The sequence below is a fragment of the Diabrotica undecimpunctata genome, chromosome 6 (assembly GCF_040954645.1).
Source record: "Diabrotica undecimpunctata isolate CICGRU chromosome 6, icDiaUnde3, whole genome shotgun sequence".
Classification (NCBI taxonomy): domain Eukaryota; kingdom Metazoa; phylum Arthropoda; class Insecta; order Coleoptera; family Chrysomelidae; genus Diabrotica; species Diabrotica undecimpunctata.
Window position 1 is genome coordinate 29,231,428 of NC_092808.1, and position 19,482 is coordinate 29,250,909.

Consider the following 19,482-nt stretch of genomic DNA (forward strand, 5'->3'; position numbering starts at 1 on the left):
GCGCACGTGGTATGAATTTTTGCTCAACAACGAATCAGTTCGTGTCAGGAAACATTCCCGTTCGAAGTAGTTTGGTTAATATTTGGTATTATTTACGTGCTTTAAAATTGTGTTCCTTTAAAAAAAGAAAACATCAACATTATGGACTTAGTCGATAAAAAGTAAGTATAATTATCATATTTTTTAAGATAAAGCCGTTATAAGTTTAAAAATAGTACAATTATATGTAAATACATGTTTTGTATGTATACTGAATTTAATATTTTTTGCATGGAAGATTTATTAGACTAGGAATTGAAGTGTTACATATTTGTAACGCTAAATAGTAATGTAAGCACTTTTTCTACGCTTTTAGTTAATTTTGTTATAAAAGGCTTTGTTTATTATACGGAATTATTTAATCACGTACAACGCAAAAAGTTATTGATATCGCTTTTGGCGAAGAGGACTAAATAAATAATTATTCCGTAAAGGTAGTTTATATAGAGAGGATACAACAGATCAATGGAATCATGGAAAAAATAAAAAAACATCAGAAGTAATAAACGAAGTAAAAATATCATACAGATAATTACGTCACACGAGTGGGCAAAGCATTACACAAAGTTATTGCAGAAGAATAGACCGAAGTATATCTCATAAGACTATGTGACAATAATAACGGAGGTAGCCGAAATCATATAGGAAGATAAAGCACTCAAGAAAGCCAAACACGACAAAGCACCAGGACCAGAGAACATAAAAATGGAACTGCTGAAATATGGAGTATCGTATCCTTTATACGAGTGTTGTTCAAGAAACGATGTCGTCTGCAAATCTTAGATGGCTGAAGTATTCTCCATCAATGGATATTCCTTTGTTCTGCCAGTTCATTTTAAATAAATTTATTTTCATTCATTAACTATATTTTCTGGAGCTGCAGTGAAAAGTTTTGGTGAGATGGCATCTCCTTGTAGAACGCCTCTGATAGTGGGAAATTCTGGAGTGTTTTTATAAATTTTTACCTTAGCTTTTGCTTGTCTGTATACATTTGTTAAAGTTTCTACGAACGGGTTGTCAATGACTTGGTTGGTCAAAGCGTCTATTACTGCCTTGGAATATATTGAATCGAAAGATTTTTCGAAATCTATTAAGGTTAAGGCTAGCGGTATTTTATATTCTTTAGCTCTACTTAGCGCATGGATATGATCCATAGTACTGAATCCACTTCTGAAGCCAGCTTGCTCTCTTGGCTGTGCAGCATCAAATGCATTTGTTAATCTGTTGTTAATGATCTTTGTGAATATCTTGTATATGATTGATAGTAGACATAGGTCTGTAATTTTTGATATCCTCTTTGCTACCTTTCATATCAATGAGAATTATGTTTGCTGTATTCCAGTGTTCTGATATGCATCTTGATCTTAGGAAGTTCGTAAATATGCCTGTACCATACCCAAAAGTTTCAGACCTGCGGGATTGGATTTCAGAAGATTTTACATATAATGAGAGACAATTTACTGAAGCTGATTATTCCTTGTTTCAAAACAAATCGGTGTATTCGAGATGTTCATCGATAAAGAAACATATCTGGTCCAAGAAAAAAAAAAGTATGCCTTTTTTAAAAACCAACCCGATCTAGGAGTGACAAGAGAAAAAGAAATATTTTACTTCCGTACTTGTCCTTAGTGCAATGATCTTCAAAGTAAGCGGATATATTGGAAGCAAAGTCTTGATACTAGAAACGAACTTGTATAATATAATGCTATGAGGCGCAACCGGTTTGAGCAGATTTTGAGGTTTTTGCATTTAGCTTCCAATAAAAATATTAGTCAAGTGACACGCTCTGGAAAAAAAGGGAAAGATCATTTATAAATAAAATAAGCTTCAGAACGATATCAAAAAATATTTTTTGTTGAAAAATATTTATCGTTTGATGAGAGCATGGTCAAATATTACGGAAAAGACAGCTGTAAACAGTTTCTAAGGGGGAAACCCATACAGTTTGGATACAATGCATGGTGTCTATAACGTAATGGACTGTTTTATAAATTTCGAAATACGAGTATATCAAGGAAAATCTGTTGACATAGAAAAAAACTTCTAAAAGGCGGCAAAACCATTGGTAAAAATTATGGAAGAACTACCTGGTAATATCAAATTCTTTCAATTCTCCTTTTACTTCGACAATTTATTCACCATATTTAGTTTATTGAAATATTTACGTTTAAAAGGTTATAGAGCCACAGGGGCGATAAGGGAAAACCGTTTACGAAGAAGTTCCTTATTAGATAAAAAAGTCGTTATAAAAAAGAAAATATTGTTAGTAAGACGAATTGTATCCTAGTAGCTAAGTGGGTTCGGTATGGATCAGAATGTTGGACAATACAGGATCCAAATAAGAAACATGAACTTGTATTGGGCATTGCGTATATGGCTTCTTGATATCAATCAATAACGCGTGGTGTTTATATCTAAAACAATTAACCCAATTAACAATTAAACAATTGACAAACAAATCCCAAATTACTCAGTTACATTTTAGAAGGGCCAATGTTCAAATGTATTAAAAAAAATACGCATCAGCTCTCAAAGGCACTGGTAGAATCTCGTCGCCATTTTCTAATGCGCAAAGAATAACTATTAAAATTAGATATATCAGGATAGATTACCTTGTTCAAAAAATTCCAAAGGACAAGAGAAGATGTTATGCTGGAAGATTTTGTAAGAGCTCAATAACTACTCAGTGCAGAAAATGTAATGTTGGCGCTTACCTAGACTGATTTTTTTTCTTATAACAAAAATATTGTATAAATGCATTATTGTTTATTTCAAGTTTTTTGCCATTTATAAATTTCAATAAAAATTTTTATTACTGGGTACACATGTAACATGCCGTTCTTACTAATCTAAAAATTATATTGCTTAAATTCATGTTTTTTTCTTAAATGCATACATTTTAACCAAAATACACACACCGGCACAATTAATCTCCCACATCTATCATACGTCACCCTGCTTGTTTACATTAACTATGACTTATCAACTGTTTCATGTTCTGTCAAGTAGAAACACTGACAAAAATTAAACACTAATACCCACAGTTTGTTTCCTAAATTTGTGTCACTGAAGGGTTTTTGGAATGTAATCGTTGTAAGACATTGTTGCAATTGTGTTACCGTGTTAACATTTCCTGTTACTTTATGTCATAGTGTGCAAATATTGTTTAATTTGAAATTCTAGTGTTTGATTATTGTTTGTGACTATAAAAAATGCCAGTCGTTGCAACTGATGCAGTTAGGACAACGGCTTTAGTTAATTCTGGGTACAGCCAACGTCGTATCGCTCGTACAATTGATGTACCCCGAAATAAGGTTCGTAATGCTATCTGACAATTTCGGGAGACAGGTTCATACAACCGCAGGCCAAGTCAATGCCCATGGTACAATGAATACACAAGGTATGATATTGCGCATGACATTTGACAGCTGGCCCAGGAGTGTGACGTAGTTAAGATCGCCTGAACCACCTCGAACCCATTATTACAGCTTAACGTACACATTAATTTTGAAATTATGGTTTAAAAGTGATCTATTTTTTTTTTAATGTTTTGTTTTGGTTATAATTGAATAAAAAATATATTTTCAGTAGCGTAAAACCTTTACTTCTCCTAGAGATTCAGGCGAAATATTTATTTTTGTTTTCATACATATACTAATAATATAAGTACTCTTTTTGTATGCAAATCCCTTGAAATTTAAAAATTTTCTGCAGAGGAAATACTGTGAATAGGTAAATAGTAGTAGATTTGCTTATTCTGATTCACTGTCACTCACTTCCAAGCAGTTTTACTGAAATAAAAACAAAATGTACAATAGAGAAAAATCTGTTTTACAATTCAATATGGTATTTTAGATGAGTTATAATGAAATTTAGTAAAATAAAAAATATACACCTTACTATAACCTACCGATTATTATATGCAAAATTTACTTATCAAACAATATAATAATATGAAAATAAGACACAAATTAGTTCAAACGCAAAACACAATAAATATCGACTTCAGACGACTTTACACCGGCAAGACAGAAAGCTTGTATACAAACAAAAGTTCAACAATTATATCGGTTATCAATGGTGACTATTGCAAATTGCAAGTTATGAGATAATAAATATATTTTAAAGTATCTCAATACTGACTGAGTCATCTATTTTATAATAGAAAAATAATTTAGATATATGCTTATATATGTGTCTTTATACAAATGGTGTTTAATTACTATTTATTTATACTGTATAGTATTTTTTTGTAAAACTGAAAGTTTTTATTTGCCATTGTATATTTGGTTTTGTACCTTTTTCAAAGTACGCTGTTCAATTGCTTGTTGCAATAGTGATAATGAAGATAAAATCTTTAGGTTTCATACATTTCCTAAAAATAGTGTGACCAGAAAACTGTGGATTATATCTTGTTGTAGATAGGATAATTTTAATTGTAATACTGCAAGAATTTGTTATACACATTTTAAAACTGAAGATTACCAAAGAAATCTACAACAGGAACTTTTAAATTACGTTTCTAAAAAGGGTCTAAAACTCAAACCTGAGGCAGTACCTAGTCTTTATTTGCCCAAATCAACGTCGGCTACCCTTTTAACCAACCAAAAGAAACGCGTACAAAGAGGCGAACACAGAGAGTCCAAAAAGTATGTTGAGCAGCTTCTTACTACTTCTAGGTCAACGACGTAAGTCTAAATCTTTATTTTTATTAATTATTAGTCATGACACCTTAAATGGTTTTTTTCATATCGATTTGTTAAGTAAGAAACTAGCCTCAGCCTGCTATGCAATTTGCAATAAGAACTGTTTCGGAGGAAATCAATTTAGCATCTTCCAAAATAACATTTTTCTTTGTTAAATCATGTTATCATTATTAAAATATACAATGTTATCATTATTATAAACAATACCAAGATAATTTTATGTGTGAATATTACAAAAATGTCATTTTAAATGTTGTGTAATATTGTGTGCCCTCACTACACTCATATTCGATGGCCAGCTAGCTCATTCGATATAAATAAAGTTGACTTTGTCAATATTTATTTTGATTTTGTGTTTAGTTCAGTAGGTATATATACGTACAAATTTTGTGTACCTCCATTACCACTTTTCTGTATCTTTTTAAACATCTGAAATATCGAACTCGTGAGTATAAGTTAATTAACCTATACCTACGTTTAATAAAAGATAATTAAAACTTGTCTTATAAAGGATATCTATGTTTTATAAAGGATAAATATTATAATACCATAATTTTATCATCTCTTTATAATTACTATAATTAAATTAGCCAAATTATATAAAAAACTTAAAATTAAAAGTCTTTCCTATACAACTACATTCAAATGTTGCGAGAATAAACGTTCTTGACTACGTCATGCGCGAAAGCGAACCGATTTTGGAACATTATGTATCATACCTTGTGTATTCATTGTACCATGGTCAAGGCCGACATCGCTGCACTTTAATTCTAGATGACAGCTTCATTGTCAGCAACGTGTTTAGAAATAGCTTTTGCAGCGCTTCTAAAGCTCGTAAACATCTTTTTGAGGCGAGAAATGTCAGTGTGTGTGTGAACGTACCATTAGAAGAAGACTGACAGAAAGAAATTTGAGGAATTTCTGTCCAGCTCGCGCCCCAAAAGTGCTCCCACAACACCGTAGAGCTAGACTTGGTTTTGCGCGATAATATGATGATTGCACTGTGGCGGAATGGAAGAACATACTGTTCTCAGATGAGAGCATAATAGCTCCAAGAGGTGCAGGTGGACGGCAGCGTGTCTACAGGCGTCAAAAGGAAAGGATTGCTTCATGAACTATAACCGAAACAGTAACTTACCGCGGAGGGTAATATTGATTTGGAGAGGTATCCCTTACGAAGCTCGTACTGATCTTCTGTGTTCGATAGAGGCAGTGTGAATGCTCAAAGATACGTGCAAGAAGTTCTTTAAGACCATGTCATACCATTCGCACCCTTCATTGGTGAAAACTTTAGATTAATGCATGATAATGCACGTTGCCATACTGCAAGATCCACCCGTGAGTACCTTAATGAGGTCGGGATTCAAGTTTTACCATGGCCGACACACTTCAGATCTTAACCCAATTCATCACATTTCGGACAACCTCAAAACACGGGTAACAGCAAGAGTACCAGCTCCTACATCCTTCAGAGTAGTCAAGACTGCAGCGGTAGAGGAATGGCACAATATCCCTCAATAAAATATCCAGGATATCATGAATGGATAGCCGAACCGGCTTTAAGAAATCCTAAGGGCCAGAGGCGGCAACACCCATTATTAATACTCATATTTTTCTTAAATTAAACTATTGATTTTCAAAATTATATTAGTTTGAATTTTCTTCAAAGATTTTTAAACATTATTTTTGGTAAGCATCCCTTGATAAAAGACTTTTTTCAATAATTTTGTTGTTTTTTTTTACTGTACCTTTTATAAAATGTGTTCCAAGATTGAAAATGTCTGCAAATTGAAAGAAATACAAGGTGTGCGGTTAATTTTGCCGATGAGTGTATATTAAAGTTTAAAAAAAGTCCAAAAAAATTAATCAAGGCACTAATGGGTTGAAGTTATGTAAAATGAAAGGTATATTCTGCACTCTAAACACATCATTTAATAAATTCCGAGTCTCTGGTGTCACTAATTATAAATTCGTATAATTTAGAAAACGCCAAACCTTCAAATGTCAGCCTTCATAATTTGACCTGAATCAGATCATTAGTCAATAACTTACAGTGGTTAAGTGACACCACTTTTGCAATTTTTCTTATTCGGAAAACGTACTGTTCAGCTTGTTGTTCAGTGTAACAGAGCAATAGCTTTATAAGTTTTATTTGGACTCAAATACACAGGGCCGGACTGTTTCAAAACAGATACCAGCTTTAACTTCACCCACTGAAATATTTGACAACCCATCCCCTCCTCCCAATCATTTGGCAACTCACCTCATTTTTGAAATCCCATATGTATTGCCTATTTTTCGCAAATAATATCGAATTTAAAGAAAATCAATGTTATTTGTGAAAATGTTGAAAAACTTGAATTTTAGTTTAAATCCAATTCGCAATAAAATTAGTTAGACAAAAGCAAATTCGATATAAATTTTAAAACACCCTCGTGTCATAAATGCTACTTACTTTCTTCGATAGCACCCCTAGGACTATTGTGTATCCTTCTTTTCCTCTTTGATTTCCTTTTAACTTCAGGAACACTTTCTTCGGCTTCCGCATGCAACGCTCTCGATAAATGTGCGGCATAGTCTTCTACGCCCGCATAACAATTTCTTTCAATCATACCTAAACATTGAACAATCGTAAATAAAATGATCGTCACAGTGAATGAAAACAAATTTAATTTATCCAATTGAGTTCGCGAGTGCATAAATAGTTTATTGTTTAAATTATAGGTGATAAATTTTAGATTACACTGTTACTCTTTGAAATTTTATCAACGAAATTATATTTTGGTTAATAATCAAAAGTATTATGTATTAAAGTTTAACAAAGATGGCACTAGATGGCACTTTTGTGATGTGTCAATATTAATACTAAAATTTTAAAGTGTAAAAATATATATACATATTTACCTTTAACTAAACCCCAAACAGACTTTTTGTATTTCACTTGTGCTATAATAGTTAAGGAAGTATGTGTCTCAGATATTTTATTAAGACAGTAGTGAGCGTAGACACAAAAACTATCGGCGTAAGGAACTCCAGCGTTTAAGGACTCTATATCTATTGAATACAATTGACCTGCTTTGCTGCAAGGATTCATAGACTAAAAAAAATGTTTTGTTAGAATGTTCTTTACGTTGATCATTAATTTTTGTGATAAGAAGTGACTACTTCTTATGGCTCGGTATTCCTGTATGTTTTTGAATTTCTTTGTTTTATTTTTTAGAGTATAATGATAACCAAAATAAAGTAATTAAACATAAATACAAAATAATAATAAAAATGTAAATGATTAATAAATTCTATATTAAGTAAATGTGCCTAACTTGGGCACTGCGCCTATAATGGGCACCCCAGTAATGTATTAATAAAATAACGTTACCGTGCATTTAGTCACAAAAAAAGTAGTAGTGAAGGTGGCCTTGGTTCTTAGTTTACCCATCATCTAAATTCCGCCTTCAGTTTGACTGTAAAATGTGAATTGTGTCGCATGTGGTTTGTTGTAAAGGGTTGTGAACTCAAGCGCCAAACTAACCTCAAATTAGTGGATTTACTAAGAAGTAAGTTTTTTTTAATATTTATTTTTTTATAGTGGTATTGGTTTTGTTCATATATTTAATTAAGTAATATAATTATTAAACAAAATTCCAAAAATATAAAAAAATATATCTTATCGGTTTTGAATATGGGTACCCAAATTAGGAACGGGAATGTTATTAATGTACCAGTAATGGGCAGTGTGCCCAACTTAAGAAATGTGGTAAAAGGTGGTATTGTGCTTTTGTGTGAAAGCCCAATGAACATAAAATACATAGGTACGGTCGGCAGCGTCGTAGAAAAACTGATTCCAATAATGGACATCCATGTCCAATATACGGTCATTGTCAGTGCCCATCATAGCAACTCCTAGCACATTTTTATTTTCTCGTGTGACTTGCCTCCCGTATCCAATGAACTTTTTTCTATTTTGTTTCAGTGTCACTATGCTGTACAAGAAGTACTCAGAAGAAATTAATAAATTAGCCATACAAGAAGTAAGAGAAGGAAGTTCAATAAAATCAACGGCCAAGAAGCATAACATATCACATTCCAGACTTCAACGGTGATTAAAAACAGATATTTTTGTGGCAGCATGCATGAGGCACAGTTTTTTGATGGATTAAAGGGAGGGCTAAAAAAACGTTCTCTGTAACAAAAGATACATTGATGTTTAGCGTAAAAGAAATGAAAATCACTTTTGGAGATGGAAGTAGTGACCCTGGAAGGAAGTGGTATGAAGGCTGTTATGAAGCATTTAAGAGGAGCATTTGATAACCAGAAAAAAGTTTTCAACTGTGACGAAACTGCCTTTTTTCTCGATCTGAAGGCTGGAAAGGTTCTGACAGAAAAAGGTTCGAAATCTGTATATACGGCATTGGGTGAAGATGCAAAATTTAATTTAACTGTGCTCCTTACAGCCAACGCAGCTGGAGAACTTGCTCCACCGATGGTTGTGTATAGGTATACAAGATTACCACACTTGATCGTTTGAGCCATGTCCTCCGAATGTCCCATTGGTAGGTCAGTAAACGAATGGATGACCAGTTTTATTTTTCATGAACGTCCACACCTCCCACATTTCGATGCCATTGGCTACCTTTTGTACAGCCAATAAGATTAAAATATCACTTTTACCAAATGCCACTCATATACTCCAACCTATGGACGTGACTGTTCCATTCATTTAAACTCAGATTGAGGCAGGAAGTTGCTGAATGGCGCATGGCACATGAAGGTTGACAAGTAGAAAAACATAATTTCCTGATTATTTTAAATCAAATATTACACAAACTTGCATCAAAAACCATTCAAAACGGTTTTAAAGCATGCGGTCTAGTACCATGGGACCCGACGGTAGTTAAAATACCAGAAATGTCGCAACACAAGGTCCAGCATTCAGTTCAACAATTGCAGTTTGTTGGTGTACCTCATGATACATTCCTTAATACACTTGAGAAAAAATAGAAAATACCTGAAATAAAAGAATTTGAAAAAAAATGTAGCAGACTGGCAAGGAGGTATAAAGGATTATTCTTTGTACTACTTATGGCTTACCGCAAAAACATCTAGCATTCAGAAAAATAGGGAATGTATAATAGTTCAAAATTCCGAACAACAAGAAGAACTAAGTGGCCCTAGTTTATCCTCAGCTCAGAATGATCAATTAGCGGGACCTTCTACAGCACCAGATACTTTGATTAATGCTAATATAATTCCGTCAACTCCTTCGCCCATTGGTCACTCATCTGGATCCAAAGTAGATCCATTAGTTCCCTCCCGATTCAAAAGAACTCTGTTTTGGCCTGATGAGACTTCCGGAATTAAAAACAAAAACGAACAAAAAAAGAAAAGCTACCAGCGAAAATTACTTCCACCAGATGTTTGTAGTACCTTCATCTCCTTCTAGTTCTTCTTCTGCATCAATAATGTATCAAGAGTCGGGGATGTCTTCGTTTGCTTCAGAAAGTAATGCGGACGAAAGTGCTGAATTAGTCAGCCAGAGTAGAATTAAGAAAGGAGACTTTGTAATTGGTAAGTTTTTAGGGGGTAAGAGGGGGGCACCTGTATACCAGTACTTGTGCATAATACAACAAAAAGGGCCTGAACCAGGAGAGTTTGTTGTTTAAGGCTTAAGGTCTGCAGACTAAACCAAAAAACTTTTCAAAGTTGTGGAGAAAGACTTTCCTCAATTAATCTTAAACAAATTCTTAGAGTAATCTCTACTCCTGACATTATTAATAAAGATAGACGTTTGTTTTACAGTTTTAAGAAAAAATTAAGCGTATTGCAAAAATAGCAAAAGAGCTTTATGAATAAGTTTTATTTTTATTATTATTTAACAATATTACTTACTTAAATACTTAAGAAGTAGTTAAAAATAAATCATCGTTTTATGATTAAGCTATACATATTTCTGTTTTAATACTTTATGTACCTTAGGATTGTTAAAATATAAGATAATTTCCACGTTAAATTACATTTTATATGTGCCCAATATAGGATGTCCAACATAAGGTAGTGTGAAAACTTGGGTGCCCATTATTGCGACAATTTGTCAATTTCTTTTTGTTCTCTATGTGTCAGAGTTAAAACACACCAGTAAAAGATGACAAACTAAATTTTACTATCTGTACCTAAATTTTAAAAATTTTATAATGTATTTTGTCCATTATTTTATATTTTATATGTGTGTTATTAATGTTGAGTGTCAATGCTTTTATAAATAATCTCAACGACTAGTAAGTTGCACTGAAGAATTGTGATATTTTATAAACATTTACATATTTTTCTTATTACAGTGTCTTGAAAAAGGAATAAAACCATTCCGAGAGCTATACAAAAAGCCAAAAGAGTGTTTCATTAACATCCCGTCCAATTTTCTGACTGCAAACCTAATAAACTGTGTTGTTTCTATATATACATATATATATATATATATATATATATATATATATATATATATATATATATATATATATATATATATATATATATAATATTTTATAATTCCCACAAACAACTTACCTGTCTTTCTGTAACTTGTGCAGATTTGGGTCCCATACTCGCCATAAGTGCTACTGTTAAACTGACTACTCTACTTTTACTGTTATCTAACGGATTATGGGTCCAAGGAGTTTGAGTAAGGTCTGTAGTTTTTCTGGCTGCATGAAAGTCCAAGTAAAATTTGGAACTTGTGAACAGTAAGGTGAACAATTGATCCACGTGAATGGGGAAAACTTCGTTCCACATTTGTCGACCTTCGTGAGAAGATGTACAGGTGGCTTTAACATCATTTCTGTAAATAAATTAAAGATTTTATTTTAGAACATTACTGTTTCGGATAGATCAAGAGAGTTAAACAAAAAGTTTTTGGTAGACAATTGATGAATGTGACTTTTATTTTGATATTAGCATTATTAATCCATTCAGTATCATTATCTAGCATAGAAAGTTTCTTTAAACCACACGGTTAATTCGAATAAACATAGTAATTTAAAAATCAAAGGTCTGTCCAAACTTATTTATTATGTCAACACGACAGAACGCTGAAGTCCTTTAAACTTGACGTAAACTTCAATATAACTCTATTTCCACAGCACAGGAAATCAACTACTCTTACTGGAATAGAAATCGGAATCATCATCATCATCAGTGGTGCTACAGCTCTAGTTGAGCCTTGACCTTCCCCAGTCTATTTCGCCAGTCGTTTCTGTTCATCGACAACCGTTGCCAATTTGCCGCGCCGATTTTCCTTGCGTCCTCGTCCACACCGTCCCTCCATCTCAGTCGTGGTCTGCCTCTACTCCTATTTCCCACTGGGACCGATAATAGAGTTCGTCTGGGTGGGTAATTTTCATTTGCTCTTGACACATGTCCAGCCCATCTTAGCCTACCTATTTTTATGAAGGATATTACATCTCTACCATTTACTATTTTTTTATACTTCTCGTACAATTCGAAATTATATCGCCTTCTCCAAATACCATTCTCACAGAATTCGCCCATTATTCTTCTTAGTATCTTCCTTTCGAAGACGAGCAGAAGATTTGCGTCTGTTTTGGAGATGGTCCATGTTTCTGACCCATATGTCAGCACTGGTAGGATGAGTGTTCTATATATTATTAGTTTGATTTTCTGGCTTAAATTTCTGTTTTTTAGCTGCTTGCTTAGTCCAAAATAACATTTGTTTGCTAGCAGTACCCTCCGTTTTACTTCTTCAGATGTGTCATTATCGTTTGTTATGAGAGAACCCAAATATGTAAACTTATTTACTACCTCAAAATTATATTGGTCTATACTGAAGTTTTCTTCGGCGTTTCTAGCTCTATCTCTGTTATTTGGAATAGATGCTAACATTTTGGTTTTTTCCTCGTTTATTTTAAGGCCTATATTTTGTGCGGCTGTCAAGAAATCGGAATACTTTATAATTTTATTAAATTTTATTTTATTCAATACATATTTAGATACAACATATTATGTATCAAATGGAACCATTCTTTGTAGATAAGGTGTAAAACAAAGAAAATAAGATCGCCAATTTGGAGGATGTTGAAGCGATTTTGCGGCCCATGGAATTAAAACAAAAATTACCTGAAATATGCCAATTCTCAATTTTGAATATTAGTTGTTAGTTATAATTAGTAATAACAATTAATTAATATTTATGGAATAATAGATAAAATTCAAAATCTACAAAATATAGTCAATTTAACATGTTTTGCTTAAACAGTTTCATCAGAATTTTGCAGTTTACCATACCTCAGAACGACTAAGTACTAGACAAATTACGATTTTGTGGTTTGCCAAGGCCTTAGAAGCGGCGACCTGAGAATACTTTTTGATTTTGTAGTGAGAATCGAACTCACACCATTCGGCACCAAAAGCGGATACACTCACCTTTGAGCTACATAGGCCGTAGACTAAAGTTTAGCCGCCGAACAGATAGAATCCCAAGGCCGCGTGATCACTGAGTGTCGGAGATTTGCAGGGTCGTGATTGGCTGTCTGCAGACTTACATGCGTTTGAAACCAAACGGAAGAAGCCGTGTACACAACGCACCGTATTAAATAAAATGAGTTTGAGTTAGATTATCGTTTGTTTTAAATCTGGATGGAAATACTCTTTCGCCTCCAAGAAAGAGGACAAAAAAACAAAATTTACTGTTGAATAAAAATGTGTAATTTTAAATACATATAAAAAAGCATATGAGAAGTTAACCGCAGAGAAGGGCTGCGAAGGTGCTATTAAATTCACTACTGAAGCTACAGGTAAATTGTTAATATTGTTATGTTATTAATAATAATAATAATAAAAATAATTTTAGGTATTAACAAATCATCTGTTTATAATACTTTAAAAGAACATCGCCAAAATAATGGTGAATTTAAACCTTCAAAACCTTACCAAAGATCTAAAAAAGTGCTTGATGAAATTACCAATGAACATAAGAGCATGATTCGAGGAATTGTTCACAGTTTCTTTTTACTAAATGAGCTTCCAAGGGTTCAGAAAATTATGAAAAAAATTTCAAAAAACCCGAACATTTCAAATTTAAAGAAAACTACTTTGAAAAACGTTTTAAAATTAATTAATTTTCTGGGAGTACCAACTAATATTAAATCTCATATAAATAATAATAAACTGGCTGAAAGACTTCGGTCGATATCCTTTTGGTACATAGTGTCAATAAAGTATAATTATCTCTCTAATAATAAACCTTTTATCTGGACGGATTCATTCTTGTTTTAGGTTTAAAAAAATATGTCGAAATAGTGTTTTAAAGGAAAAAAATGAAATTATATCATGGAGGCGACGACACTTCCGATCCATAAGACAATATATGTAGGAAGACCGTACTATTTATTATTTTTATGAAACTTGGGTGGACGCTGGTCATACTGTTGACAGAGTCTGCATATGTTGAAGGCCTTTCTACAGGATTGATCCTTCTGGGAAAAGCAAACGACTTATTGTTTTACATATCGGATCTAAAAATGGATTTGTGGAAAACGGACTGGTTTTGTTTGATTAAAAAAATGGCGACTACCCTGAAGACATGAGTTCCAACTTTTTTGAAGAGTGGCTGCATAGGGTTTTGCCAACTTTAGCGAACACGGCAGTTATTGTCCTAGATAATGCGTTCTACCATAGCAGAAAATATAAAAAGATACCAACTAGTGCTATGCGAAAAGCTAATACAGTAGACTCCCTCTATAACGAGAACTGAAATGGCAGACTAATTACCTCGTTATAAGCGGATCTCGTTATATCCAACAACAATAATATTGTGCGTACATATGAATATGTAGTTTTCTAAAACATTAACTTTCTATAGTGAAGCCATTCGGAGCAATATAATATGCTAATAAATATTGTTTGAATGGCGTTTTTAAAACAAAGTTGTTTACTTTTATTGTCAATGAAATGCATTAAAACAAAAAAAGAGTTGTTTACTTTTACTGTCAATGATATATGTTAAAACAAAAAATATGTATTCTGTAAATATGTATAAAGCGTATAAAGTTATTTTATCATTTTTGACTGCTTTAAATTGTCCAGTATTCTATCTATCATATTTTCTAAAGATGTGAAACAGTTTTATGCTTCTTCATTTGCGTTTTGTCCTTGGATAAAGTTTCTGACAACCTTTAAAACACTTTCCATATCTTGTCTATTAGGACCCAATGGTCAACCCAATACAATGACACTTGTGAATCATAAATTTTACATTTCCGACTAAGAATCATAAATTGTAAGAAGTTTATTGCGGGCGGCCCGCAGTTAAAAAGGGTATTTATTTATAGCTACGGCACGGCCAAAACGTAAAAAACACGTTTTGCAATCTTATTTTCTCTCGTTATAAGCAAATTTACCTCGCTATAAAGGGTTATAGTTCAACAGAAATTTCACGGGACATCTAATGTACCTCGTTATAAGCGAAATCTCGTAATAACCGTGTTCGTTATAAAGGGAGTATACTGTATTTAACAATGGTTGCGACAAAAAAATATTATATTTACATCGTACATTACATCGTTGTATGCAGCATGTCACGTAATACAGATGATCCATTTATATACATGAATTGTTATTGTTTTTGAATCGTCTTTTCAGAAGACGATAATTAAAATACAGAAATTTCAATTTGATATGATTTTTCGGAGTAGTTAGTCACACTATTCATACTACATAATCAGTAATAAATTGTAAATATCATAACTCCATTATTACAGTGAAAAATAGAATTAAGTTTTCAATATGTATATTATGGGTTTTACCGCATTCACTGCGATAATTGTATCTCTCTTCTTGACCTAGTGTAAATCGAACTTATGACGTTGGGAACTATAACTCGTAACCAGTGCATGGCGTTCACGTGATGATTCTATCTGCTCGGCGGCCCAACTATAGTACTAAGAGTGGTTATTAAATGAGATTGATGCATTAAGATAAGTAGGCATGCGCCAAACTCCATAGACCGATAACCACTTATCGTGAAAACTTCTCTTTAGTCAGTAACTTAAGGCGCTTTAAATAAATTCGTATAATCGTAGCAATCGTTTTCATTAGAGTGGTTTTTCTGATTTGCCGGATGAAATGGTAAGTGTGACAGTACAGTAACGAAGTGTTGTTAAATTTCCCATGACACTTGAAAACAAGGCTATTGCAATTTATAACTTATTAAAAGCAGTGTATGACAATGTACGTCCATCGAGTGTCGTGTTTTCGGGTGATTTACGCATTTTCAAAATGGTCCTGCAGATGTTTCACGCCCGGGTCGGCCTCCTTCGTTAAAGACATTTAACCTAATCTACTACTTTACATGACAAATTTTACATAGCAATTTAAACATGCAAAAAGTGTGCAAACTCCGTATTGCCTGCAGAGTGGTTTAAATATATAACATTCCAGTGTTAAAGCATTCGCTTTCTTCACCACATTTTGCGCCGCGCAACTTTTACCTGCTAACAAAGTGTATATGCATTAAAATAAACAAGATTTGAAAATTAGGAGGGGTGTAAAGTGAAACTGTAAATATTTATTGAAAGTATTGAAAGTAAATATGTCTAGCATAAAATAGCAACACCTTGTAACTTTAAAGTAAATATTCGTATGTGCAAACAATTTGTATACCAAAAACTTTTAGTTTTATAATTCATTACCTAACTAAATTTTTGTTTGAGGTAGTACTGGTAACATCTATTTGGTAGTTACTCCAGTTGCCAGAGACAAAAATGCCACTTAACCTCCAAAAATCATACGAACAGGCTGAATTTGCTGAGAATGTCAGTCTTGGGACCACAAAAAATATGTAAAAACGTTTACCACTCCTACCCCGGCCGCCCTTTAAAACCACTCCTCGTAGAGGGGCGGAAAACGGAAATAATCGATTTACCAAGAATCTATACGCCGTAGAAAAAAATATTTCAAATAAAAAATGTAGATGAGATCATTTCGAACACAAATGTCTATTGGCACTTTTTGTATAGAATGAACAGTTCTCTCATAAACAATGCCTAAAGCGACCGCGATTTTGAATGTCAGTTACGTGCGCGAAATCAATTTTAAATAAAATTTGTATCAACTCGACAGTAAAAATTCGATATCTTGTGACCTGAGTGTCCTAATAGAGCAGCTTTCGTATGCAATTTTTGTATTTTACCGCAAATGAAGTCAATTTTTATAAAGGTATTAATAGATCAATACAATCACTTCCATTGACCGGTAACTATGGAATTTCAATTGTCAGAGGCTATCTTTAAAGCCTGTAGCATGAAATTTCGGTTTTTAGTTTTGACAACAAATTTGAAGCATTTGAAATATGCATAAAAACGCTGAATTTAAACTTTCACACTACAAACGATCGAAAACGTTTAAACGGTTTTTTCCATCACACAAGTACGTTTTTCGAAATTATACAACTTCTGCTACAAATTGCACCCAATACAGTACGGTCGTGTTAATACGAACCAAGGTCGTCCTAAGGACGATGTGGTCCGAACGGGCTCACGCGACTCCCCCCTGCCTCCCCCACAATTGAATAGACATGAATCAACATGACCAACATCGGTTTTTACTTTCCTTGCCCACCTACATATTTAGTTCTGATAGTGCTTCGTATCAAGATGACTCCACGTAAACACGTAAACTTTGACTATCGAACAAAAGAATAAAATTCCCAAGTTGTAAAATCACGAAAATACCTGGCGTAACTCATTACTATCTGTACAAACAAAAACACTTTCCGTTTGAGTATGGTGTATTAATTGCAGCTAGCAGAGTAAAATAATGGCTGAGCCTCTTGGTGACCAGAAAACCGATGCCGAGGTCGAGGCGCGAAAGGGCGTTCACGTCTCCGATAAACTGGAGATGTTTATAGTCCGATATCTAGTTTCGATCTCTGCGTTCCCTTGGCTTGAGATATGCACAAACCCTCTGACCACCATTCTTGGTCTCCGTCCGGCTCGAGGAGATGAGAATACAGCCGGGGCAAGTTATCCGTGGCTATCGTAAGGGGTTACTAATGGGAAGGAATGAAGAGGTGTAGAACCGTCGTTGGAGATGTCGGGTTTGCAGAAACTCACGCAGGGAGCTTCAGCGTTACGGTCACCGGTCTACACTCCTAGTGTCCGAGACAAGCCTCTCGTGGGGCCACTCTACTCTCGTTCCACAGAACCAAGGTGAGGTTGAACGTGCTGCGTCCCTCATACACCCTTTCCCCATTAAGGACGTGGGGTTACGGCACGTACCCACCTTGGGAGACTTAAGAAGAGGAGAGCTCCTCGGCGGCTAGCTGTCGCCGTAGATGTAGATGACAACAAAAATTGTGAATTCAATCAGAGCGCAAAGCTTGCAACGACGTCTTTTTAAAGCGCAATTTGAAGCTAGTGACTCCGCGGAATACACTGATTTACTTCTGCACACAGATGTGAGGTGGTTTGGAAAGCCTTGGAAAATTTTTAGATAGGTTCTAGGAGCGACTTCCCGAAATAATTTCTTTTTTTAGAAGAACGAGGGGATGACACTCATCTACTTCAAAACGAAAAATGGCTCAGTGATCTGACTTTCCTAACAGATTTAACAAATCATTTGAACTTCCTTAATTTTGAACTACAAGGTAAAAATAAATCAATTATCGATATGATGAGCGCAATACATTCTTTTGTCAACAAATTGAAATTATTGATTAAGCAAATTAGCAGAAAGGATTTAAACAACTTTCCATCGTTGAAAAAAAGGGTAGCCGCTCATTTGAATTATGTTTATTACGAGAAGGAGCTGCAAGCACTTCATAGTGAGTTTGAAAGACGCTTTGCTGATTTTAAAAACTGACAGATATGGTAGCATTCATGTCTAATCCATTTTATTGTGTGTGTGATTATTTTCGTCCTAAAATACACCTTAAAACCAGGGCGACCGATACGAAATTTTGGTCTTTCATAACGTTTGAGAAGTATCCGTCTTTGAGACAAGTAGCTCTGCAGCTTGCAGTATTCTTTGAATCAACATACTTGTGTGAATCTGCATTTTCCCAAATGAAGATAGTGAAATCAAAATATCGTAATCGGCTAACTGACGAACATCTCTCTTCATGCTTGGGTTTGGCCCTCGGTAATTACGTACCACCATATGAAATACTTGTGGATAATATACAGTACCATGCATCAACATCCAAATAAAATTAATATGAAAACCATGACTTTAATTACAACTCTCTGTAGTTACAACTTTTTATCAACTAAAAATGTGCAATAAAGTTTTTTATTTTCAAAATTGTTTTTTTTACTATGCTTTGTTTTTAAATCAGGAGCAGTAAACTAAAGAAACAGATTCACACAAGAAAGTCACAGTAAAGTTACCAAATACATCTTCTTTTTTGGTTGATCATATCGGCCTTCGACGGTAATCCAAAAATATTATATTAATACGTAGCTAAAGAGTTCTAAACACAACTCTCTTTTATATAAAAGCAGACTAAAAATCTAAAAATTAAAAGAATAGCGCAAAAAACACAAAAAATCGCCGATATAACTTAATTATCATATGAAATGCCATTAGTGTCAAAATTTCATAACAGTGGAGTAAACTTTTTTAAGGTTGGACCAATTACAAACAAACATTGCGGCGTGGTAAATTTTAATTACTCCTCCTGGTTTAAAAACAGGGTATAGCAGTCGATCTCCGGAAGCTTGTAGTTTATGTG

The 19,482-nt window shown here is 33.8% G+C and overlaps 1 protein-coding gene across 4 annotated transcripts in view; it reads right to left on the bottom strand.

Moving 5' to 3' along the window:
- GramD1B (GRAM domain containing 1B) overlaps nucleotides 1-19,482 on the bottom strand; it is a 99,059-nt gene that overhangs the window by 13,174 nt on the left and 66,403 nt on the right. For all 4 annotated transcript variants that reach the window (XR_011951196.1, XM_072534537.1, XM_072534536.1 and 1 more), the window contains 3 exons: nucleotides 11,304-11,574; nucleotides 7,650-7,842; nucleotides 7,201-7,359 (listed from right to left, as the gene is read on the bottom strand). Coding sequence is in view for 3 of the 4 variants with exons in the window: in XM_072534537.1 (XP_072390638.1) it covers nucleotides 7,201-7,359; nucleotides 7,650-7,842; nucleotides 11,304-11,574 (623 nt within the window). In the remaining variant the exon portion in view is untranslated. The remainder of the gene's footprint in view (nucleotides 1-7,200; nucleotides 7,360-7,649; nucleotides 7,843-11,303; nucleotides 11,575-19,482) is intronic.